Source organism: Mus musculus, chromosome 5, assembly GCF_000001635.26.
Source record: "Mus musculus strain C57BL/6J chromosome 5, GRCm38.p6 C57BL/6J".
Taxonomy (NCBI): domain Eukaryota; kingdom Metazoa; phylum Chordata; class Mammalia; order Rodentia; family Muridae; genus Mus; species Mus musculus.
In genome coordinates this window covers 140619071-140644777 of record NC_000071.6, presented here as the reverse complement: position 1 = coordinate 140644777, position 25707 = coordinate 140619071, and the positions used below count along the sequence as shown (strand labels likewise).

Here is a 25707-nt window from a genome sequence, read left to right as displayed (position 1 = left end):
CCCAATCCTGGAGATCAAACCCAGAGCCTGGTGTATGCTAGGCACGTGGTCTGCCTCTGAGGCACACCCCAAGCGTTGTCTTGTTTTTAAAAATTGTTTGCTTTGTTTTTGGATTTTGTGTGTGTCGTGTGGTGTGTGTATGATATGTAAGTGTGCATATTCAGTGTGTGTGTACATTCCTGTCCTTGCGCCTTGTTTGAGGTAGGAGTCTCTTGTCCTTTGCCCATGCATGTGCCAGGCTAGCTGGCTGGCAAGCTTCCGGGAATTCTCCTGCCTCTGCCTCCCATCTCACTCTCCACAGGAGTGCTGGGATTTCAGATGCACACCACCAAATTCAACTTTATCTCCGTTCTGGATGTCTGAACTCCAGACAAACCAGAAGAGGGCGCCAGATCCCATTACACATGGTTGTGAGCCACCATGTGGTTGCTGGGATTTGAACTCAGGACCTCTGGAAGAGCAGTCGGTGCTCTTAACCACTGAGCCATCTCTCCAGCCCTGGATATCTGAACTCAAGTTGTTATTCAGGAGCCTTGTACCCACTGAGCCATCTCATGTAAGGGCCTAAGGGCCGTCCTTAAACCCAGGATGTTAAGGACGAGCTGTCTCCACTGCTCACTACCCCATGATACTCGACCCCCTCTGGAGCTAAGTGGAGTCTTCTAGAGCACCCCCTGGGTGGAGCAGTGGCCCTGTAGATGGAACCCAGAGCTTCGTGCATTCCAGGCAAGTGTTCTACCAACAGAGCTACATCTCCGGCCTTTGTTCAGACTCAGTACTTCTGGGTGCTTCCCAGCGTCTCATAGTGCCAACCAGAGCTCTGAAGTTGCAAGAGAGAAAAAGCCCCACTCAGACCCCTTCTACACCGCCACTCTGCTCTCCCCCCCAAGACTAGAGCTGGGTGGAAGCTTCTAGAACAAACCCTGGGTGGAAGATGATGGTACAAGGAACAGGGGCAAGTCCCTACCAGACCCACTTGGCTGTGCATGTTTGTGCATTGGGGTCGATTACTGAGTCCCAGGCGAGTATCATGAACTGAATCAGCAGTTACTTATGGCCAGGGATGGTGAAACTGTGACCCTGGACCATAGCACCCTCTCTATTCAGGGTGGGTGGCCAAGGCCACACCGCCTAGATCTGGAAAATGCTGGGCTGTTTGTTCAGGCCATGTGTTCAGCTCTGCCATGGCTGCAGCTATAGGAGCCTCTGACAGTACCATGATCAGCACCGTAGCCATCTCTGGCCATGCAGTCTTGCCCCCCCCCCCCCAAGAAGTCCCAAGAAGCAGCTTTAAGAAGGCTTCTAGCCAGGCAGTGGTGGCACACGCCTTTAATCCCAGAGGCAGGTGGATCTCTGAGTTCAAGGCCAGCCTGGTTGAGTTCAGGACAGCCAGGGTTATACAGAGAAATCCTGTCTCGGAAGAATACATGAAGAAGGCCTCTGCTAGGGAGGTGTAGGTGGCAGGTACCGATAGTCCTAGCACTTGGGAGGCTGAGGCAGAAATTTCATGAGTTTGAGGCCAGCATGGCTACCTATCCTGTCACAAAAGCAAGAAAAGGGACTGTTGAGATGGCTCAGTGAAGCACTTGGTGCACAGCCTGAAGACTTGAATTCAGACCCCAGGTCCCTCATAAAGGGGAGGGAAAGGCCAGCCTCACAAGGTTGCCCTCCATCTTCCACAGTGTACAGTGGCATCCATGGCTACACACACACACACAATGAATTTAAATATAGTAATAACACTAAAACAGCAAATTGTGTTTTGTAGCTTACTGACTTGGTAGTGCATTTGCCTAGCCCGTAACAAAGTTCAACCCTGCATAAACCAGGGCAGTGGTGCACACCTGTAATCCGGGCACTTAGAGGTAGAGGCAGTGGGTTGTGAAGCCGAGGCTACCCTCCCCTACATAGGAAGTTTGAGGCTAACCGGGGCTATGTGTGACCCTGTCTACCGACAAACACAAAAATCAAATCCAACGGTTCCTGGGTAGAGGTTGGGGTCAGATTTCCCCAAAGCCATTCTGAGCTTTCTCCAGAGTTGCTGCTCCCCCTGGCTTCCCCCTAGGCTCAGCTGGCCATGAGACCCTCTGCCAACCCTTTCCTCCTGCTCCCCTCTCCTGCCTCACCCAGTGTGGCACCCTGCTACCTGGGGCCCATGCTAGGTCATTTGGCCACTACCTGGAGCTCTTGGTCATACTCTGGGGGAGCTGTGTGCCCTGTTGCCCTGACCCCTAGGTGCCAACTGCCTTGCTCAAAGGGCTTATATTGTTCATTTTTAAACTCTTTTCTGCCCCCCCCCCACCTTCCCCAAGTAGTATTGGAGTTGGACATTCTTGTCTTCTCGAGGCAGAGGCCCTGGGGATGGACACATGGATTGGGGCTCCTGGCCTCTCTTTCTGGACTCAGTTTTGGAGCCACTGTGGGTTCCCCTGCCTGCATGCACCCCTCCCCTCACCCACAGGCAGTTCCGGGAAGGCCTAAAAGAGGAACCTTGCCATGGGGCCAGGGCTTTGGGGTCGGGGAGATGGGAAGTACCTCACATGGTCAGTGAGGGATTGGACATGTGACCATGTAGGCCAGACTATACTGGATTTGAAGTCCCTTGTATAGCTCTGTCAAACTGGGGTACACATATCTATTAGTGGTTTCTGATGTCTTTGGTCCAGGTTGGGTGGCTGCTGCAGCCCAGAACAGAGAAGCTCTGATGGGCATCCTGAGAACTGTGTCACAGGGCTGGGAGCCACTTGCCTTGCTGGAGATGGGGACACAGGAACATTTTCCTGAGGGTTCCCCGAGCTGAGGTTCAGCATATCTGACAGTGGATGCTTCTAGAATGAGGCCCAAGGGACACTAGTGTATGACTGCATAGCTCTGGGTACTTCAACTTAAAATCTCAGGGTGAGAGAACAGCGGTAGTAAGTTGGGCGCCCATTCCCCCCCTCCCCCCTGCTCCGCATAGCAGCCATCAACTGACTCCGCTCTCTCTTGGCCCTGCCACGAACTCACTGTCATGGAATTTGTGAAACCCAAGCCTGGCCCGATGGAAAATCTGTTTTTAATTTCTGGCCAGCATCGCTGGTTCCTCAGCCCAGTGTGTTGGGGGTGGGGGGCCCATGGTCATGCAGCCAGCTCAGCACCCTGGCAGCCCGTCAGGGACAGTGGGTGGAGGACCCTGGGCCCCCACCATGGGGCTGAGAGTGGGCTTCCTGGCCAGCGCTGGATATCTGAGGCACAGATGGGTTGACTCCACTTAGTAGTCTGGGGACCCCCAAACCTCAGCCTCAGGGAGTCTGGTCTGTGGCTCATACATGCTGAGCCAGCTGTATGCATGCCCTGCTACTTGTGTATCCCTCATGATCCCTGGGCATGGGCTCAGCCTGGTGGGCCCTCCCCTTTCCTCACTCTGGTCCAAGATGGATAGGGAGTCTTAGCCTGACCCAGCCAGCCTTCGGGATAATAGCCCCCTCCCCCCAACCTCATATTTTATCTCTTTCCTCTGGCAGATATAGGGTTACCATTGAAGCGTTCTGTACATGGAAGAGGGTACCATTTCCCTGCCTTCTCTCCTGCCTCCTGTCCATGTCCCATCCTTGTGCCCTGGATCCCTTCCTGGGCTCTATGTCACAGAGCCATCCTCCGTTGAGCCCTGGCTCTCCTAGGGTACCCAGCCAGGAGCCCATGACCCCACAGTGGTAGTGTACATGGCCCACTTCTACTTCCTGTTTCCCATGGCCACTAAACTGTGCTGTTGGGGTCTTTAGAGCCCTCTGGTGGCCCAGGAGGAATGCACTCTGGGCCTACCTACATCCTTAGTCCACTCTGGTGACTTATCACTACTCCAGGCAGACAGATGGGACCCTGGGGGCTCATCTCTATCCGGGAAGGTTGTGGCTTTATGCTCCCTCTAGATGACTGTCCAGTTGCTTCCACAGTGGGCTCTGAGCCTCAACAGTGCTGTGTTAGCAGTCGTATGCCAACTTGACACACAAACTAGAGGTGTCTGAAAGGAGGGGACCTAAATTGAGGAAATGCCTCCCTATGCTTTGGCTGTAAGGTATTTTTTTTTTAGTTATTGATAGGGGAGGGCCCAATCCATTGTGGGCAGTTCCATCCCTAGGCTCGTGATCCTGGGTTCTCTAGGAAAGCAGGCTGAGCAAGCCATGGGAGGCAAGACAGTAAGCAGCGCTCCTCCATGGCCTCTGCATCAGCTCCTGCCCCCAGGTTCCGGCCCTGCTTGAGCTCCTGTCCTGACTTCCTCCAAAGAAGGACTATGATCTGGAAATATACACTGAATAAACCCTTTCCTCCCCAACTTGCTTTTTAGTCATGGGTGTCTCATCACTGCGATAGAAGCCCTAACATGAGATGGATCCCACCCGGAGGTTTGCTCCTGCCTTTTACACGTATGAGAGGTGCATATGTAACGGGTCTCTTGGGTATTGCATCTGAGGGTGCTGAGAGAATCACAGTAGGGGACTACTGGGAGCTGGGGACGGTGCTGCCTCCTGCCCATCTTTGCTGGGAGCCTGGTTCCTGCAGCCCACACTGCAGCCAGTAGCCCAGGACGGGGATGGGTGCCCGCCCCACCCAACTGAGCTTCTGGATCACGTTTACCGAAGACGGAAAGTTCCATGTGGTCAGAGCCGAGCTGCTGAGTGGCTTTTCCTAGTCTCATCCTCAGTGGCCTGTGGGCGGTGGTGACTGCCCTGCCAGTGAGTCCGTTGGCCTAGTGCCCCCCTGGGCGCGTGTCCTCTGGGCTCTGGCCTCAGAGACTCGGGAAGAATGTCAGGCTGTCTCAGCCAGCCGTCCCACAGGGCCCCCAAGTGTCTATGCTGATCTGCTTCCCCTAAGTGTAAACCGGAGGGTGCCATCTCGTCCATTCCTGGGGCTCAGTTTCAGCTGGCTGTCCCTGGCCTCGGGGGCTGCCTGAGCTTTTATCACAGCCGGCCCCATCTGGAGGGAACAAGGTCGCGCTGGAGCGTTCCCCAGGGTTCTTGTGATTGGAGGGAGGGGTTCCCAGTTTATTCCTACTGTGGTTGAGCACATTCTCTGGGCCCAGGTCCTGGGTAGATTAGAGCATAGTCTCTCCAGAGCTTGCAGTACAAAGGCAGGAGCATCCCGTCTGTCCCCTGCGTGAGCCTGGCATCACGTCCTAGTATCCCACTGGTGATATGCAAGCTGACCCCGAGACACAGGGGTGGAAATGTGCTCAGAAGGAGTTTCCTAGACTAGGCCAGACCAGGATGGGAGAGGAGAGCAGGTGTGGACACTTGGCTGCCCTGAGAGTAAGGAGAGTGGAGAATGCCAGGCACCTGGTGTGACTGTCACCACCTATAGGTTTGGACTAGCTTTGAGATTTTTAGGTGACACTCTTTGAACCCCAGGGTACTAGGGTTTTTTTTGGGGGGGTAGCCATAGGATTTTTTTGTTTTGTTTTGTTTTTTCAAGACAGGGTTTCTCTGTGTAGCCCTGGCTGTCCTGGAACTCACTCTGTAGACCAGGCTGACCTCGAACTCAGAAATCCACCTGCCTCTGCCTCCTGAGTGCTGGGATTAAAGGCGTGCCCCACCACGTCCAGCAGGATTTCTTTCTTTTTGTTTTTTCAGACAGGTTTTCTTTGTGTGATAGTCCTGAATGCCCTGGAATTCTCTGCAACTCACGGAGATTTAACTGCCTCTGCCTCCCAAGTGCTGAGATTAAAGGAGTGCGCCACCACTGCCCTCTACCATGGGGTTTCTTAAGGCCTCTCTCCTCTCCCCCCCCCCCAACATTTTCCTTAGACATGATCTCACTGTGTAGGCCAGCCTCGAACTCAGAGATCTGCCCACCTCTGCCCCCCCCGCCCCCTAGTGCTGGGGTTAAAGGTGTGTGCCACCATCCCATAGGAGCATAGGTGCCCTGGGACCCACAATGCCACACCTATTGATACTTGTATGTGTGGGTACAACTGTGAGCAGATGTCTGAACACAGACTTGAATGTAGACAAGGGTGTGTACTTCCCCTGACTGTAAACCCCAGTTATGCGACATCCCCACACCCCTCTGAAGGCAGGTAGCTTTCCTAGGGCTCTCCACAAAGGTAGCCATCAAAGCCCGTGTATCTGTCAGCTTGTGTATTTTCCCAGGGCCCCTCCCCCAGCGATGCTGACTCCGGTTCAGACATTGACCTTGTCTGTTCTTTGCCTGCAGGTTGGCTAACATCTCTGCCCATCTTTTCTATTTATGTGTGTGCACATGTGTATGTGTGCACTCACGTACATGCCATAGAGCGCATGTGGAGGTCAGAGATCAACATATAGGAGTTGGTTCCTTCCACCATGTGGGTCCCGAGGATTGAACTCAGGTCTTCAGACTTGATGGCAAGAGCCTGTAGCTGCTGGGCCATCTCACAGACCAGTGTGCTCATCTATCCAGGACCCCTCTCATTCCCTTCTGTAAACTCAGTACCAATATCACCTCCCTGCGCAAAGGCTGTCATCTGCTGGGTTCCTGTAAGTCCCTGTCATCTTGTGGCATTTTGTAAGCATCCCTCTGCAACACAATAGTACCATTTGTGAACAGGATTCTCACCCCCACCCCCAGATCCTGTCGTGGGACATACCTTACAAAACATGTTTTCTCTTCTAGCAAATGGGAGGATGTGGTCCAACCAAGGAACCACTGGTTGTACAGGCCTGCTGTGTTTCTAGGATTTATCTATCCCCAGTTCCCTTCCTGTGAAGAGGTGTACATTCTAGACATATGGCCAAAATGGGGCTGGTTGGCACGGGGAGTCCTAGGGTGGCACCCAGGGAGAGAGTGGTCAGTTGCTCTCACAGGTTTATACAGCCCTCTGCCTCTAACGTGTGAGGAGGAGGCCTACAGAGGATTGGTACCTATTCTCCATGTCTAGGCGTGAGCAGGCTGACAGCAGATCCAGAGGGAATCTAGGGGATGGGGTAGTTCAAGCATGCTAGTGCTTACTGATGGCCACTGTGCAGGGCCTTGTCTATGCGAGGCCCCTATGACTGGAAGGTCCTAGATTCTGTCTCCATTGCCTGCTTCAAGCTGGCCCGCTCCTGTCCCCACCTGTCTGTGTACTCCTGGGTCAGCTCTCCTGGGCTTTGGAGGACTTTCTGATGTAAGCACTCGGGCTCACAAGATGGCTCTGGCACACCCCCACTGTACTGTTTCCCCTCTGTGCAAGGATGGTGGACTTTAATAGTATACACTGCAAACATAGCAAGATACCTAGCTCCAGTGTCTTGCTGCATCCAAACTGCAGGTAGCTACAGGCTACAGTGTAGAGGGACAAGGTGAAGCTGGTGGGGGATGGGTTGTGTATGGCATCCTGGTGGAGCTCTGGCCTTCGCCTGAGGGTTTTTTTCTGCACTGGGCCACAAGTCCCTTAGCCTTCAGGGCAGCATCATGGCTTTAGATCCCAGAACCCTGGTTCTTGGCCCACATTAACTGAACGTGCAGGAAGCAATATCCAGATGGAAAGCGCGGAGGCCTGTCTCCAGGTGTGGGAGCCAGCTGGCTTCTGGGAGGGCAGGGAGCGCCATCCTTTTGCTGCCTGGCAACTGTCTCCTGGGAAATGGCCCGTGGGGTTGCCAGGGCCGTTGATGGAACAGCCTGTGGTCCCCAGGGAGCTGGGCAGAGTGGTTCTGCTTCCATAGCTCCTCTGACTGGCCCCAAGGAGGGCACACTTGTCCAAGGGCCATCAGCAATCCCTCTCTGACTGGGGAGGATGAGGAGAGGCTGGGGTGAGTCAGGAGAGGCTCAGAGTCACGGAGCCTGGGGACAGCCTGGGTAGGGTCAGAAAAAGTAACCATTTAGCATCTCTTGGCTGCCCCAGTTGCCCTGTAATTGATGTTCAACACCACTGTTTCCGAACCCTGCACAGGAAGTGAGCTGAGAGCACTTCCTGTTTACGGGCCTGTCCTTCCTGTCGCCTTCTCTAACGTGTGTGTGTGTGTGTGTGTGTGTGTGTGTGTGTGTGTGTGTGTGTGTAGGGGAGGAAGTGTTGCATGGTGCACATCTGGAGGTGAGAGTACTCCCCGACTCAGGGGTGCTCTCTCCCTCCACCATGAGGGTCCTGGGATTGAACTCAGGGTGTCTTGGAACAAGCACCTTTATCTATTAAGCTATCTCACAGACCCAGATTTTTTGGTTTTTTTTTGTTTTTAAAATAAGATTTATTTTTATGTTTTATGCATGGGTGTTTGTCTGCATGTCTGTGTACCATATGAGTGCTTCATACCCCCAGAGGCCAGTAGGGGGTGTCAGATCTCCTCCTGATTGTTGTCTCAGACAGTTGTTAGCTGCCATGTGGTTGCTTTGTTGAACCCTTGTCCCTTGGAAGAGCATCTAATGCTCTTAACCATTGAGCCATCTCTGCAGTCCTAGCTTTCTTTTTTTGTTTGTTTGTTTGTTTGTTTGTTTGTTTGTTTTTGGAAGAGTTCCGCTCCTTATTCTATAGCTTTGAACTTGTAGCTCAGACTGAATACCAACTCACAGGAACTCTCCTGCTTCAGCCTCCGGGGTGCTGGGATTACAGCCATGTGCCACCTGACACGACACAGGGCTTCTGAAGTTTCTTTATTGGGGAAAGCGTCTGACTATGCAGACTAAAATATGCAGAGCCACTGGGAAGAGGGGCTAACATGGGACTGTGCCCCAGCCCCATACATATTCCAGCATGCTTCTTGCATCTACCCACCCGCTCTCAGGCGTTGCTGCTGCTGGGGGCCACCGCCCTGGCCTGCCTGGCCCTAGATCTCCTCTTCCTACTCTTCTATTCCTTCTGGCTGTGCTGCCGGAGGAGAAAGACAGACGAGCACCTTGATGCAGACTGCTGCTGCACTGCCTGGTGCGTCATCATCACCACACTGGTCTGCAGGTGAGCTGGAGAGGGCTGGACCAGGCCTGAGATTTGTTCTGGAGGGAGGGGGCTGGAGAGCCCTACATGGAGGTGGGGTGGAGGCGTGGTTAGAGAGACTAGAGGATGAGGGTGAGAAGATAGGTGGGACCTAGGGCTTGGAGGACAGAATAGGGCCAGAAAAGAAGCAGAGCCAATAAAACTGTAGGGGTAGGACATGAGGTAGGGGTAAGGAGATTGGGGGCCATCAACACCAGGCCTGCTCGGCTACCAATGGTTCTGCCTTCCCTAGCGCGGGCATTGCAGTGGGATTCTACGGCAACGGCGAGACCAGCGATGGCATTCATCGAGCCACCTACTCACTACGCCATGCCAACCGCACAGTGGCAGGGGTCCAGGACCGCGTGAGTAGCTGGCTGGGGAGAGTCCTGTGTGTTCTAGAACCTTCTGTGTGCATCTGGTAGTGCAGGTGACAGCTCTGCACCTGGCTCTGACTTATATTGCTCCTCTTAAAGGTGTGGGACACGGCTGCCGCCCTGAACCGCACAGCGGAGCCCAACCTGCAGAGCCTGGAGAGGCAGCTGGCTGGGCGGCAGGAGCCACTGAGGGCTGTGCAGCGGCTGCAGACCCTGCTGGGGACCCTGCTGGGCTACACCGCTGCCATCCCCTTTTGGAGGAACCCCGGAGTATCGCTGGAGGTGCTAGCTGAACAGGTGGACCTCTATGACTGGTACAGGTGCGCCAAACTTCTCTCCCACCTTCCCACCAGGGTCCACCCCACCTGGAGAGCATCGTCCTCCTGGGGCTACTTTCTGCCTAGTCTCTGAGGCCTTATAGGTTGCCAATCATAGCAAGAATCCCCGTGGGAGGAGGTGCTGTCTTCTTCAAGGACTGACATTATACACCTGTAATCCAAACACTGGGGAGGCTGAGGCGAAGGGGTTGGGAGTACGAGGCCAGCCTGGGCTAAATAGCAAGACCCTGCCAAAAAAGACACAAGTCCCAGGCTATTTACCCCACTCACCTGTATTTGTGCCTGACTTAGGCCTGTGTGTGTCTACAGGTGGCTGGGGTACCTGGGCCTGCTCTTGCTTGATGTTATCATCTGCCTCCTGGTGCTGGTGGGCCTCATCCGAAGCTCCAAGGGTATCTTGGTTGGGTGAGTCAGAGGTGGGGGTGGGCTCCTGTGGGTCCAGGGATAGAGGGATGGGGTGATGGGACGAGGTAACGTAGCCTGTCTCCTCCCCGACAGTGAGACTCATGGGGCTCAGGCCACGAGCATCTCCCTAAGCGCAGCCTTCCCCTCCCTGAAATGAGCCACTTTCCTGTTTATGGTCATGAGCCACTTTCCTGTTTATGGTCATTAGATGTGCGCCTCCCTGTGAGTCTACACAGGGCTACTTATAAGCCACCTGGCCAGGTCTCAGCTGGGTTCCAGCCCAGCTCTGCTATTTACCATGTCAGCCACCTTGAACAAGTGACCCACTGGCACGCCAAACCCATCTCCTCTGAAAGAAGGATGACAGCTTACCAATGGGAAGGCTGCAAGGTGACGTCACTGTTCCACCTGAGCAGTCATCTCTCAGTCACTATGTGGATCTGGCACCGCTGAGCCCCGGAGAATCCTCCAGCCCCTGCCAGTGGCACCTACCTGTCTCACAACGATAGTGGCGCTGAAGCTGAGGGTCAGGCTGATAACGCTTAGGCAGAAAGCAAACTCGGGATCAGGCCATTCTTCAATGTGCGATGCACCCGCAATGCTCCAGGAGAGGGGACAGAGGCCCACAGAGTAAAGGATGCTTCAACACTAGGGAAGGAAGTGCGCGTGAGCGTGCAGGCCTGCAGTTGGGGGGTATGGAGAAGAGCAGAGAGGCCCATGGAGGCTGGAGCAGGCCTGACGGAGGGAGGGAGGGAGGGAGGGAGGGAGGGAGGGAGGACGCAGCGGTGCAGACTAACTGGTGCTGATGGCGTAGCTGTGGGGCTTGCTGTGATAGTGGTTTCTTATAAATAGGATGCACCTGTGGTGTCCCTGGGTCTTCTAGTCAAGCCCAGGCTGCTCATTTGTCCCCAGGTATGGGTTGAGTCCCATCTCAGCCAGGAGGAGCATTTGTCCTGGTCCTGGGCCTTGAGTAGCTCCGAGACCAGGCCATAGGAGAGCTTACTGTCCTGAGTGACAGATCCCTCAGGCCCAGGCTCTGGGGGCCTGGCACTCTCTACTGCAGCTGTGTGTGTGTGTGGCATGTCCCCTATTCCCAGCCTGACAGGCCTTCTTTGTCCCAAGGGTCTGCTTGCTGGGTGTCTTGGCCCTGGTCATCAGCTGGGGTGCGCTCGGCTTGGAGCTGGCTGTGTCTGTGGTGAGTGGCAGGGGCCCAGGAACTGCCGTCTGATGGGCTTTAGTCGGGAGGAGGAAGCCATACTCATATAAGCGCTCATCTCGCCCTGGGTCACACAAATCCATGTTTCCTGCATTGCACTCTGTCCCCTGAACAAAGGTCACACCCTGGGGAGTGGACTCTCCCTGAGAACTCTAGGTGGCCCAGCTTGGTCACCAGCCCCTTCTTGCCTTCCTCGCCTCAGGGCTCCAGCGACTTCTGCGTAGACCCTGACACCTTTGTGACCAAGATGGTGGAGGAGCACTCAGTACTGAGTGGGGGTGAGTCTGTGGCTGTGCGTGGGACTGAAGTGACCGGGGACAGACAGCGAGGTGGAAAAGGCTGAGCAGCTCTTGCCCTCACGGTCCTTTGACCTCAGGGAGGCAAGGTGCAGACCTTGTAGGCAGCCAAGGGGAGAGACACTTGCTAAACAGGAGGCTGCATCTCTAGTGGATGGCTGAGACAGAAGCCCCTGCTGTGTTTGTGAAGCAGCTAGTTGGGAACAGAGAGGGTGGGAAGCCGGAAGGTTGAGCCACGGTTGGGAGTATGGGCTTTCTTGTAGTGGGGAAAAAAGGGATGGGCCCAAGACGTGATACGGTATCCTTGTAAGTGTGTCCTGAGGTTGGACCCAGGACACACTGGAACCCCAGTATTCAGGGGGTGATAGCAGTAGGATCTTGGGTTCTAAGTTCAACCTTGATGTGACTGTCTCAAAAAACACAAAGTATAAAATAAACAAACACTTGGCAAGGCTGCTGGCTGACACGAAGGGCAAAGGAAGGAAGAAGCTGTTGGAGAGCCACAGGCCCCAGACAGTGGAGGCTTGAGCAGGTGGAAGTGGGTAGGGACATCCCCTGGAGGTGGAACCAACAGGACTTCTGACACCCAGCTGCAGGGTCAAGTGAGGAGCCATGGCCCTGGTCCTGCAGCCCCTGCAGCCCTAGAAACCTAATGGGATGCAGACCCTAAGGCTGAGTGCGGCTACTGGGACCCCGTTCCACCCAGTGCTTCAAGAGCAGGAAGACCCCCCCCCCCCGAGCGTCCTGCACACTTCAGGGGCCCCGTTCTGAGGACAGGGTCTTGGCTTAGCCTCACGCACATGCAAACACACATGTCTGTGTGTGTGAATGCATGTACATACAAGTATGTGGGAGCACATGCATGCAGATAGACACCATTGGCAAGCATTGGCACGTGTAGATACCCAGACACAGGCAGGCAGGCTTGAGGACAGCAGGGATGCACGTTGTTGCATGCAGACACAGACGGGACCTGCGCTCAGCCCCCTCCCTCTCTTCACAGACATTTTGCAATACTACTTGGCTTGCTCACCCCGTGCCACCAACCCCTTCCAGCAGGTGAGAGCTAGGCTGGTCCTGAGTGTGGGGAGAGGCCCAGCCTCCAAGCCCAATCCGGAGCTGCATGAAGCCCAATCTTAGGCTCCATGCAAACCCAGCTTGGGGATGCTAATCCTGTTGCCCCATGCTTGGGACAACCTGTATGATGGGGGATCCTAGGATCCTTTCATTCTTTGGGGGTTCCCTCAGCAACCCTGCAGGACAGCAGGCTAGCTGACTGGTGAATGTGAACAGGTATGGGAGGAGCCCTGGGGGACACCTGTAGAATGCCATTTGTTCAGGGGTCCTAGTGGTGGCATTTGAAGAATTTGGCAGTCCCAGTTAGCCATATCCTGTACCCCCTGTTACGCTAGTGGGGTGAGGGTACCCTTGCATCTGAAGATTTCCAAATGCTTTGGTTTGCTCTCTGAAGTGAACGCAGGCTTTTGTTACCACCTCAGGAGTGTGTGTTTTGTCCCCTGTGTGGGTACTTTCAGGGAGAAGGGGTGGAGTCAGACATAACTGGCCCACTTGGGGCCTTGAGGGCTGCCCATGTTGGGGGGGCTCGGGTATGAGGAGTAGTAGCTGGCAGCCACTGGAATCCACACTTCTCTGTGGAGCAGAAGCTGTCGGGCAGCCACAAGGCTCTGGTGGAAATGCAAGATGTTGTCGCGGAGCTGCTGAGGAACGTCCCCCGGGAGCACCCCGCCACCAAGGTGAGGGGCTGTGGGCAAGGGTGGCCCTGACTGCTGGGAACCCGAGGGTCTTGCTTGCTCCCCTTCTTTTCACCCTCCCTCCTTTTCCCTGGACATTTCCCACAGATTTATAAAATATTTAAGAGGCTGATAAGTGGCTCAGAATGGAAAGGGTCTCTGCCACCAAGCCTGACAACCTGGGTTCAATCCCAGAGACCCACATGATGGACAGAAAGAAGGGACTCCTACATGCTGTCCTCTGACCTTCATACAATTACTGTGGTGTGCTTATACACACCACACACACACACACACACACACACACACACACACACACACCACATAAGATGTTAATAAGTGTTTTTGTTCTTTATACCAAAAAGTAATACAAGCTTGGCATAGTGACATGGCTATAATTATAGGATGCAGGAGGCTGAGACGAGATCTTGAATTCTGGGCTAACCTGGGCTACATGGCCAAACCCCATCTCAAAAACCAAGGCCTGGCTGGGTATTGTGGCCCACACCTGACTCTTGGTGAACACTAGGGAAGGATCTGGTCGTCTGGGTCAGTCTCAGCTGCATAGAGAGTGACAGTCTAGCCTGGGCTCCAGTGAGATCCTGTGTCTCACTAGCTTGGTGGTAAAGTGCTTGTCAGGCCCTGGATTCCATCCCAGCCCTGCAAAAAGGAAAGGTTTCCTTCCAAACTGCGACCCTGTGAGGTTCTGGGCTGGGCCTTTAGCCCGCGGTTTGTGGACACAGCTCAGTCCATCACACCAGGGCCTTTCTGTTTTCCTAGCACGAAGCCCCAGATCATAGGCGGGTGAGGTAGCACGTTCCTTTAGTGCCAGCACTTCAGAGGCAGGATCAGGTGGATCTTTGTGAGTTCGAGAACAGCCAGGGCCACATAGTGAGACCCTATCTTTAACGACAGCACAAAGGAAGGGAAAGCCATGCTGTACAGTAACACCCCTGCCCGTGCTCCAGGAGTGCTGGGCTTGCGGGCTTGTCCTCCACAACCAGCCTAAAATAGGACTTTTGTAAAATTGATTCTTAATTTTATTTTATGTGCATGGGTGTTTTGCCTCTGTGTGTGTGTGTGTGTGTGTGTGTGTGTGTGTGTGTGTACACGGTTCCTGTACAGGCCAGAGGACATCAGACTCCCTGGAACTAGCGTCACAGACAATTAAGAGGTACCACGTAGGTGCTGGAAATCCAACCTGAGCCCTCCAGAGGGCAGCCAGTGCTCTAAACTATTGAGCCATTTCTTCTGCCTCCTAAAATAAGATTCTTAAGAGTAGAATGGCCCAGTCAGTGACACATAGTGAGTGAGTTTCTCCCATGTCAGTGGGGGAAATCTAGCCAGGTACGGTAGTATGCACCTCTAATCCCGGCACTGAAGAGGCTGAGGCAGGAGGATTATGAGTTTGAAACCATTTATAGTAGAGCAAGACTCTTGATAAAATTAATTACATCTGTCTTCTTAGCAGTGACCACACTGGACAGCTATCTGTAGGTTTCCTGGTCCCTCTGTTTCCAAGGCTCAGCACCCAGACTTGCATTTCTGAAAGCCCTACTGAGGCTGTTCAGGGACAGGTTCAGGAGGCGGGGTCCTGAATGGAAGGACATGGGAGATCCCATGGCTCCTTGGGGGTCTCAGTCATCATGCTAACACCAAGCAAGTGCTCTATGAATTCTCTGCCCCAGGATCCCTTGCTCCGAGTCCAGGAGGTGCTAAATGGAACGGAAGTGAATCTCCAGCACCTCACCGCCCTGGTGGACTGCCGCAGCTTGCACCTGGTAAAGCCACTGGGCAGCTGGGGGGCGGGGCAGAGGGGAGCCCCCAGAAAGAGATGGGTGGTCCTTGGGATGCTGGGGGGGGTCCTTTTACCCCGCCTCATGTAAGGGACATCCAGTGTGGTCTAGCAAGTTGGTCTCACTGCCTGTCCCCAATTCTCTCCCTGCCCCCTCTTTTGTGTCCCTTCTTCCTGCTCAGGACTACGTGCAGGCTCTGACAGGCTTCTGCTATGATGGTGTGGAGGGCCTCATCTACCTGGCCCTCTTCTCCTTTGTCACAGCCCTCATGTTCAGCTCCATCGTCTGCAGCATCCCACACACCTGGCAGCAGAAGAGGTAAGGTTTTCCCGGGGCCTGGGGCCTGGAGGCGAGAGGCATGTACTTTCTCACCTCCAAATACTTTCCAGGCCTCTGAGGTGCGTTGGGGGCCGCCTGCAGTTAGGTGACCCTGTGGTGATGGTAGCAATGATGGAGGCAGGTGTGCATCTAGTGAAGGCAAGGGTGGAGCCAGCCTCTCCTGCCCCCTTGTGTTAGCTTTATGCCCTACACCCTGAAGACTGCAGCAGAGCGTGTCTTCTACAATCCCAGGGACAGATGTGCACAGCTGTGAGTGACAAGGGCTTGGCTTCTGCCGTAGGAAGTTCGGGTGGCCGTATCCTGCTGGTGACCCAGATGGGGCCCCTGTGTTTTTATCTTTAAAGTCAGGAGTCCTCATGACCCCCGGCCTCCTTTTCCTCAGTGCAGGACTAGGTTGAGGAGACATGGAGAGTCAGGCTTCCTTCCTTGACACATCTCCCAGACCTCTCCTCTCCCTCCACTGGGGCCATGGGTGCTGTTTGTGGTCCAGCTCAGGTAACAGATATGACAGCTCAGACTTGTCCCCTGTGCCTGTGTTGTTCTGTTCCTTTCCCTTTGATGGTGATAGAATTGGTGATGGTGAGGAGGGTTGTGATGGCCAGATGTGGTGGCGCACCTTTAATCCCAGCACTCGGGAGGCAGAGGCAGGCGGATTTCTGAGTTCGAGGCCAGCCAGGGCTACACAGAGAAACCCTGTCTCCAAACAAACAAACAAACAAACAACCCAACCAAATGGAAGAACAAAATAGAGGGTGTGATGGTGGTGAGGAGGGGGATGGATGCTCGCGGTAGCAATTATGAGGATGGTGATGGATGCAGAAGTCATGATGACAGCGCCACTGCTGCTCATGAAATGAGGGTAGTTATCAGGGCAGTAATGGCAGTAATGATTCGGATGAAGGCAGAGGGGACGTGCTTGTGATTGTGATATGGCCATGGTAGCAGTATTGATAACAGCCTGATGACGGCGGCGGTGGTGGTGGTGATGATGAAGAAGGTGGTGGTCAGAGTGACAACGGGGATAGTGAGTGGTGATTCTGGTGGTAGTAATGGTTGCAGTTGTGATGCGACTCTAGTTATGGTGGAGATGCTGGGGACTGTGGCGCACATCATGGTAACGGATAGTGAAGATGGGGGTGGTTGTGACAGTGATGACCATGTGATTCAGGGGACAGGGGAGGAGATGGTGGTGCTGATGGTACAAGTCATGATGCTGGCGATGGTGGGGATTAGTGATTCTAGCAGTAGTGATGGTGGCAGTCGTGTGACAGTGTTAGGTAGCAGCGATGACGATGATGGCAATGGAGCCTGTAGGAGAGTGGCTGAGAGCCTCAGAATTCCATGTTTGTGTTCAGGTCTTGACTCTACCCTTGCTTACTGTGTGGCTGAACAGGTTACCGTATTGCTCTTGTAAAAGCAGCCTATAAGAGCACACATGGTATGGAGCTGGAGTGATGACTCAGGGTGAAGAATGCAGGCTGCCTCTTGCAGAGGACCCATGTTTAGTTCCAAGCACCCATGCTGGTCAGCTAACAATTACTTGAACTCTGGCTCCAGGGGAGCCAGCGCCCTCTACTGGTCTCCACAAGCACCTGCACTCATTTGCACAGACTCCCTCCCCATACAAGTGCACAGAATTAAAAGTAAAAAGATACTCTCTTTTTAAAGGGGGTCCAGGTGAGATCTGTGTGAGGGTCGTGCTTGGCACGGCTGTGATCATGCCAGCAGCTCGTCTGTCCCACCTCTTGAGTGCTTCCCACCCAGTGGCTCAGCCTTGCATGCCCTGTGGATCAGCAAAGCACAGCAGTGCACCAGAAAAAAATGAGTCTAGCCCATAGCCATGAACAGGGAGCAGAGGGTGGAAAGCCAGAGGGGAGCAGAGCAAGTCACCTCAGGCCACCAAAGGTTGAGGACAGGCGCTGCAAAACCAAGAGACCATCCTAGCCCAAGCTAAGGTGTCATGCTGGCTGCCATCTCAGAGGACAAAGATGACCATCCTATAACCCTGCCGTGAGTCAGTGCCGTAGACCAAGGACACAGAGCCTGTCTGTCCCCCTCCCTGCAGAGGTCCAGATGACGATGGGGAGGAAGAGACTGCGCCAGGGCCGCGGCAGGCACATGACAGCCTTTACCGAGTGCACATGCCCAGTTTGTACAGCTGCGGAAGCAGCTATGGCAGCGAAGCCAGCATCCCAGCCGCTGCCCACACCGTCAGCAATGCCCCAGTCACCGAGTACATGTGAGTTGTTCAGGGTGGGGACCGTGCACAGACTGGGAGCCTGCAGACTGTCAGGCCTAGGGGATGGGGAGGCAGGCGTGGGGCTGTATAGTTGCATGAAGGTGCTGGGGGGTTGTGGGGGGTGGGGCTTTCATCAAGGCTGGGCAGCCAGGGCTTCAGGTGGATCCAGTCAAAAGCCATGGGGGCGGGACATGGCCAGGTGGAGGGTGTTTTGTCTGCCTTTGTGGTAGGCTAGTAACCTGGTGGGAGGTAGGCTCTGACCGTGCCAGGGAGACGGGCATGCCCTGAGCACTGTTCTGAACTTGATACTGTAAAGTTGGCAGAGGGCAGAGCTGGCCAGGCATGGGGCCTGTGTGGCCCCACGGTATTCACACCCGTGATCCCATCACTCAGTAGGTAGAGGCAGGAGGCTCGGGAGGTTAAGGTCATCCTTGGTAACATAGCAAGTTCAAGGCCAGCCTGGGCTACATGAGACCCTATCTAAACCAAACCAATAACAAATACCCACAAAACAACAACAGAAAGACGGGCTCTTCCCCCGAGTAAGGACCACGCGGCCCCGACTGTTCACGTCTCTCTCTCCGCTTCCACTCAGGAGCCAGAATGCCAATTTCCAGAACCCCCGCTGTGAGAACACCCCCCTCATTGGGCGCGAGTCCCCACCGCCCTCAGTAAGTCTCAGGGCAGGAGGGTGGATGGGGAGACTCGGGCTTGAGGGCTCTGCCTACCTGCCGCCACAGTACCCTGGTCTGGCTCTCACGGGCTGCCTGAGCTCTTGAGAAAGCTGTGGGCCTGCAATGCCAGGGCCTAAATAAATGGGGCTGGGTGGGTCCTGCCAGCTTTGGCAGCCCTAAGGAGGCTGGGGTCAGTGTGGACCTCTGGGTCCTGCTACCCAGCAGGCCAGCAGTTCTTTCTTGAGATGAACAGGCAGCCAGCAGGGCCCCAGCACTCTCTTCCCACCTTTCCCCTGGACTTCGAAATGCCTTGATTTGGCAGCTTCACCATTAAAGCCAGCCTTGCCTCCTCCCTTTCTCCCTCCCTCTTCCTCCTCCCTCCTCCTCCCTTCTCTTTTCCCCCTCCTCTTCTTCCCTCCTCCTCTCACATTCTTCCTCCCTCTTTTTTCTCACCCCCTCCTCTCCCCCTTCTTTTATACTCCTCCCTCCTCCTCCTCTCATCCTCCTCCCTCCTCCTCCTCTCACCCTCCTCCTCCCTCCTCCTCTCACCCTCCTTCTCCGTCTTCTTCCTCCTTTCTTCTTCCCTCCTCTCACCCTCCTCCCTCCTCCTCTCACCCTCTTCCCTCCTCTCCCTCCCTTCTCCTCCTCTCACCCTCCTCCTCCTCTCACCCTCCTCCTCCTTTCTTCTCCCTCCTCCCCTCACCCTTCCTCCTGTCTCTGGTCTGCCTTTCCCTTCCTTGCATTGTTCTTCTTCCTCCTGCATTTTTCTCTTTCCCTCCCTCCTTCCTTCCTTCTTCCCCTTTTCCCCACCTACCTTCCTTTCTCTCCCTAATCCACCCATGTCTCAGCCCCAGGCTGTTGTAGCCCAGGCCTGATGCCCTTTCCAAGCCCCTGGAGTGAGATGTAGATGGAAGGATCAGGGTGGATTTGGTGCCAAAAGAGAAGGTGCTCTTGGAAAGGTGGGGCCCCGCGGCTTCCCTGAGGGCTGGGCTGTGAGGACCTCAGAAGCTAAAGGCCGCCTTGCTTTAGGAACACCCACCGTGTGTCAGTCACATCGCCCAATGTCCCCTAGCACAGGGCCGGGCTGGGATGCCCAGGACCTGGACCAGGGACTGTCAGGCCTCTGTGTCACATTCGACTGCCCTCACCCCTGGCCCCCTGGTCTCATGGTCCACTTGGGGCCGGCCACGCCTGGCGTTGAGGACACCCCTCTCTCTCTCTCTCTCCTGCATCCCTCCCACCCTGGGCCCTCCTAGCGTTACCTGGCTGCCTTGGACTCTGGCAGCCATGCAGGCTGGCAATTTAAACCCATGGACAGCGCCCGAACACTGTGGTAGCTGTACCGTCAGAGTGACAGGTACTGACCCGCCCAGCCCCCATCCCGCACGGCTGTCCGCCTGTACCTCCATGCCTTGCACCCTCTGCTCACCACCGTCCTCCACCCACTCTTTAGGGGTCTGGAGGCCTCTGAAGTGGTCCTGAGCCCACTGATGTCACAGGGTACCCCCGTTCCAGGCCTGACTCTGTCATCAGCTGCAGGTGGCCCCAGCCCATCTTGTCACTTCCATCCAGGCCACTGTGGGCATCCGACTTTGGATGCAAAGCTGGGTCCCTGGGTATGTGGTCCTGCATGTTGACCCATGCACAGGGTACACACAGGCGTGCTCATATGGGTGTGAACATCTGCCCCCTGTCCCCGTGCCTGCTTGGGCTCCTCCAGGCCTCTCTGGGCTTCCACCTTCCGTCCCATCCCACCAGTTGTCCCATCCCAACCCCCTGTTCCTTATCACCTCTGCATGTCCATGGAATGACATGGCTCTGGGCCCCTGCTCTTCCCACCTCTGCACCATGGCCGCCTCATAGGCCGCTTGCAACCTTAACCTAGAATGTCTCAGGAAAGCACTCAGGACCCTGGGAGAAAGCATTGTCTCTCATCGGGGAACTATGGAGCCAGCCTGTGCTCCCTGGGGTGGGGTGAGTGGGGATCCACCTGCCTGGTCTTCTGAGTGCTGGTGACCTTTGTCCCTGCCTCAGGCATGCAAACTCTTGCACACTCACTACCTGGCCTTGGCACATGATTGGAGGCATGTTCCTCTGCAGGCAGGCAGGCAAGCAGGCAGACAGCCAGACACACACACACACACACACACACACACACACACACACACACACACTTGTGCTTGTGCATATGCGTGCACGTGGACACACTGCCCAAACCTTGGAGCCTGTGGTGCTGTTGTTAAGGCGGCCAAGGTGTATAGGCCACCTGCAGAATGGGGCAGTCACCTCTATCCCGAGTCACACATCCTTTAGTTAGTTTTCCCATCCAAGGGCTGGGCCAGAGTCACTCTAGCCTGAAGGGCCCCCATTTCCTGGGGGTGATGGAGTCGAATGGCAGGGGAGGAGGCTCCAGTGGACTCAGCAGTTGTGGTCTGTGGCCTAGCTTCCTGTGGGCCTGCCCTGGGAGCCCTTGCCCTGACCCCAGCACAGCTCTGAGGCAGAGGTATAGAGATGGGGTCCATGTGGCCTTCCTGTGCTCAGCGTGTGTGATGCATTCAGAGCCTTTGAGCTGAATTACTGGAGGTGGCAAAGATCTGACTGGGACTCTGAAAGTGATTTAGCGACAGAAGGGGACTGGGTGTCCTTCACTGGGAAGGGAACTTGCCTGGGTGATCCAGCCTCAGCTACAGAGGCTGACCTTTGTACTCTAGGTACCATCACTTCCCTAACCTGTACTCAGCCCTTGGTCCAGCCCTGGGCCAGTGGCCTCTTACCTTAGGATTCCGCCAACCATGCTCTCCCCAAGGGTCGGCTGTGGCTCACCCTACCAAGGACCACATCAAAGAGGCTGCTGGCTGCTCAGCCCCCACCTAGGAACTCACCTGACCCTGCTCCCTCCTTCCCTCTCTCCTCTAGTACACCTCCAGCATGAGAGCCAAATACCTCGCCACGAGCCAGCCTCGCCCCGACTCCAGCGGCAGCGGGCACTAGACCGCACACCGGCCAGCCATCTGCCCCCACGTGCCAATGCCCCACCCTTCCTATGCCAGCACCGCTGCTTCCGCCCTGCTGGACCTTCCACAAGCCACACCGGGCCAGCCCTAGGCACACCTGAAGGCCCCCCCGCTATACCCACCCTGCAGGAGGCATGGAGGTGCCCAGCATGAGCTCCGGGCCAGCCTGTGAAGTGAGGCTTCTGGGGTGCTCACCTGGACAGTCGCTGCCACCAGCAACCTGACCCTGCCTGCCTCCGTCTCCCCTGCCCTTCTGTCCTCTTGGGCTCCCTGAGCCCTGCTCTGTGCCGGGTGCTTCCACCCTGCCTGCGTTCCTTCTACAGGTGACCCTTCATGCTGCCCCTTGCACTCTGGGCGTCCCCCTCCCCACAGCTACAGCGAGCCTTTCCTGGTACTGCCCTACCGCCACACTCCTGAGAATCCCATCTCCATTCACAGGCAGGGGACCCTGTGCCTGGCGCCCACCTGCTCATCACCGAACGGCCCCTTCATACTCTCTGGTCTTTGCAACGTCCGGCGCCTGCCTTCCCTTAGCCACCTGGCTTACTTGGCTCTTCCTGTTGGTTCTGAGCTGCCTCTAGGGTGGGGCTCTTCTTACACCTCCTCCCCACATGACTCTTCCCTCAGTGCCCAGCCAGCCCTCCCCAGACAGCAGGTGCCAAGCTGAGCCCAGGTCACTCCCTGGCCTCTCAGTGCTGGCCACCTTCTTGGTGCCAAACCCTCTTTCCCATTCATTCCTGAAGAGTGGCAGCTTTGTCTTCCCCTTTGTTTTTGCACTGACCACACTTGTCATCTCCAGGGCAGTCTGGGACATAGGCGACGCAGGACACTGCCCACTTTCCTCTCGGTTTCATTCTCACCCAGGACAAGCGGCAGTGCCCTCTGGAGCCCAGCCTTGGGGGCTGGACCTGTGACGGCTGTGAATGTGCCCCCAGCCTCAGAAGGCCCCCCCCACCCCCCGCTGGGACTAACCACTAACCTCACTCTCAGCTGCCATGGGCACTCCTGGCTGACCCTGAGCCAGCAAGCGTGACCCTAAGTCTAGCCTGGAGCCAGGGCTAGAGTGGTCATTTCTTTGTGGGGTGCTGCCAGGGAGGGGCCAGACCCACAGGCTACTCAAAGGGCCTAGAGACCCCTCCCCAGGCAGGTGCTGCCCCAGGAGGAGCATGTCCTGGGGTCCGGGGACTGAAGTCCATGTGGCCTCAGCCCCCCACACCCAGAACACCGCTTGCCTAAGGTGCTTTTGGCTTTAGTGTGTGATGTTTGCTGTGCTTCTGGGCTGAATTAGCTTCCAAATCAGGACCTGGAGCCTCTACCCTGGCCCAGCCAGCCAGTGTGAGCTCTGGTCTGTGAGATGGGCAGCTACGGGCCAGTGGAGCAGCATGTGGTGGGAGGGGCAAGGCTGGGACCCAGTGGTTTACAGACCTGTGGCCCTCCTGGAGCAACCTGGCAGCTACGGATCCCAGAACCCCCTGGGCTTCAGCTCCCCCAGAGGGGAGAGGCTCCACGTTGCTTTCCTTCCCCAAAATCCCTTTCTTTGTGCTGGTGTCTGGGACCAAAAGGAGTGGGCAGAGGACTCGGAGGGCCTAGGGGTCCCAGTCGGGGCATCTGTAGCTCCTAAGCACGACAACATCAGTGCAGGGGACCCTGGCCTTGACTCCAACTGGCCTGGCGCCAGGAACCTCCAGGGCCAGAGCAGCCCAGCTGCAGCCAGCCTGCCCACTATGGGTATGTTCCTGGCCTAAGGTCCGGAGGGAGGTTTGGGGTATCCCTGCCTGGGTGCCTGGGTGTGCCCTGGGGCCTCTCAGAAGCACAAATGCTGCCCCCTGGCCGTGAGCAGGCCACAAGGTGAATGTATATAGCATGAGAGGCGGGCACTGCCCGGACGTGGCTGTGAACTTGTGCTGTCTCGGGAGTCCTGACCTTCTGTGCGTGAGTGCCCCCATCTGTGACGTTTCACTCACCGAGGCTGAAGAAAGGAAGCAGGGGAAATGAAAGCAGGGGTTTCTCGCCCTGACCCCTGCGGAGGAGACGGCTCCTACCACTGCGGTTGGCTTCATTTCGTTTTCCTGATTTCTGGGGTGCCACTTACCTACTCAATCCCAGTGGTCCACCCCCACATCCCCAGGGAGTGAGCAGTCCAGTGCCAGCTGCCTGTGATTGGTCCCCAGTCCCTATTACCCAAGGGGACCCTACAGCTCTGGTGGGTAACAAGGAGGGCTAAGCCACCAAACCAGAGCCCGATCCCTTGCCGAGCCAGGAGGAGGGATCTGGCTGAGAAAACTGATAGGACTGGAGGCCCCCACCCCAACCAACACTCTCTGGTTTATGTGAGTAGCAGAAGATCCCGGCCTGGAGCATCCTTCAAGCCCTTCTCCCTGTGCCCACCCCGCCCCCCCCCCCCCCCATATCACTATGCAATTCTTGACCCCAGCTCCAAAGCTTGCCCTACCCGGTCCCAGCTCTGTCCGGCCCAGAAGGTGGCTAGCTGGTGGGCCACAGGTGACCAGGGTCTCTTTGTTTTTCATCACAGCGGTGGTGTGCCGCACCCTTCCTCCCATATGTGATTTTGTGAGATTGCCTCCCAGTTACGGTCCCTCTGCCTGCATCTGCCCCCAGTGGACTATGTCATCTGAATCGAGCCAGCCCCAAGTTCCCCTCCAGCCTCTGTAGGGCCATGGCTGTGTGTTACTGTTGCTGTGCTTTCATTTTTTAAACTGGGTTTGGGGTTTGATTTTTATTTCTGTGGGGAACTTTATTTTTCTTGGCAAATAACTAAAGTTCTTGTCCATGTAATTTCTGTGGTCTCTATTCAGCTTGGGTTTCATGTTTTAAAATAAACAATTTTAAGAAACAGCTCTCTCTCTCTCTCTCTCTCTCTCTCTCTCTCTCTCTCTCTCTCTCTCTCTCTCATTCTCATCATGAACACTGTACACAGAGTAGCTCAGGCTAGGGACACAGGGTTGCTGAATGAGGTCTGTGGGAGCAATTGGCTGGGAAGGAGCCGTAGAGTGACACTATCTAGTATTCATTTCGACTGAATTGCTCTAGCTGCTGAGTCAGGAAGGGATGAAGGACGTATAGAAGCCAAGGACCAATCAGAAAGCTCTGTACTAAAGCATGGCTCCAGGGAGGGGCTGGGGCTGTGGCTCAGTGGTAGAGCCCCTGAGTGGTAGAGCCCTGCCTAGAATTCCCCAGGGAGGCTCTGGAGGCGTGGCTAAGTGGGAGAGCCCCTGCCTAGAATCCCCCAGTGATGGGCTAGAGTGTGGCTCAGTGGTCCTACCTAGAGGCCCCCAGTGAGGGAGCTGTATGTGAAAGCTGAAACAAGGTTCAAGGGAGGCGAGGGTCCAGCAGGAGGCACTGGTCCCCCCATCAGGAGAGTACTTGCCAGTCTGAATCCACAATGCCCAGAGGTTTATGTTGAGGAGGAAAGTGGATGGTAGTTCTGCTGAGAATGCTTGTGCTGGCACCTGCGGCTTGAGCCACACTGATAGGCAGCCCGAGACAGCACATGAGCCTTCTACTTGACTCCCTTATTGCATAAATCAGACATTAGAAGGCCAGGGATGTATTCAGGACTTTGAGCATTCACCTAACATATGCGAGACCCATGGCTCTATTTTCAGCACTACTAAGGGAGAAAGACCAATAAATCAGAAGGGAATATATTTAGTATCACATGGAACTTACGCCAAAGCAAAGGCCTGCAGTTCTTCCTGGTTGTAGCCCTAGATCTGGGGGAGGGTCTCTGGAAAGCTGGCACTCACACTGGGAGTCCCAGGGTGGGAAGTTATCAACTGTGGCCACCAGGCGGCAGCCAAGGACCATGGTGGGTTGTGGTGGAAGTGGATGATGCCTTGATGGGACCTCTAAACTCTTGACAATACCTAAGCAACCTTCAATATGGGGTGCCTCTTGGTCCTAGGGTCCCTTCCATGGATTTACATATGTAATTGCACAGAAAGCAAGGCTGGTTAGTTTTAATACATTCCCCCCCTCTTATTTTACTTATTTTAATATTTTATGTGTATGAGTGTTTTGCCTGCATGTATGTCTTTGCATCACATGCATGCAATACCGGCAGAGGCCAGAAGAGGGCATCGGGCCAGTTCTAAGCCACTGGGATTCGAACCTCAGATCCTCAGGAAGAACAGCCAGTGCTCTTAACCACTGAAGCTCTCTCTCCAGTCTTACTTATTTTTCACGATGGAGTCCAGGCTGGCCTTGGATTCTATGTATCCAAAGATGTTCATGTGATACTCATTTGAACCCAGGACTTGGTTCATGCTTAGTAAGCACTCTACTGACTGAGCCATATTGTCGGTTCTCATGGATGTGTGTGTGTGTGTGTGTGTGTGTGTGT

General features: G+C 55.3%; 1 protein-coding gene across 6 annotated transcripts in view; it reads left to right on the top strand.

The window, feature by feature from the left end:
• Ttyh3 (tweety family member 3) overlaps window positions 1-24201 on the top strand; it is a 28495-nt gene extending 4294 nt beyond the window's left edge. Inside the window, exons 2-16 of one of the 6 annotated variants that reach the window (XM_030254905.1) lie at window positions 6190-6491; window positions 8712-8881; window positions 9153-9264; window positions 9376-9596; window positions 9924-10019; window positions 11142-11214; window positions 11438-11513; window positions 12535-12590; window positions 13193-13285; window positions 14971-15063; window positions 15260-15396; window positions 17483-17656; window positions 18252-18327; window positions 19587-19687; window positions 21247-24200. In XM_030254905.1, coding sequence (XP_030110765.1) covers window positions 6318-6491; window positions 8712-8881; window positions 9153-9264; window positions 9376-9596; window positions 9924-10019; window positions 11142-11214; window positions 11438-11513; window positions 12535-12590; window positions 13193-13285; window positions 14971-15063; window positions 15260-15396; window positions 17483-17656; window positions 18252-18327; window positions 19587-19667 — 1632 coding nt within the window. In that variant the 5' untranslated portion in view covers window positions 6190-6317 and the 3' untranslated portion in view covers window positions 19668-19687; window positions 21247-24200. Of the gene's footprint in view, window positions 1-6189; window positions 6492-8711; window positions 8882-9152; window positions 9265-9375; window positions 9597-9923; window positions 10020-11141; window positions 11215-11437; window positions 11514-12534; window positions 12591-13192; window positions 13286-14970; window positions 15064-15259; window positions 15397-17482; window positions 17657-18251; window positions 18328-19586; window positions 19688-21246 lie in introns of all 6 variants that reach the window. The other 5 variants (XM_017321177.2, XM_030254906.1, NM_175274.5 and 2 more) reach the window with 5 other exon arrangements.
• Window positions 24202-25707: the final 1506 nt, after the last annotated feature.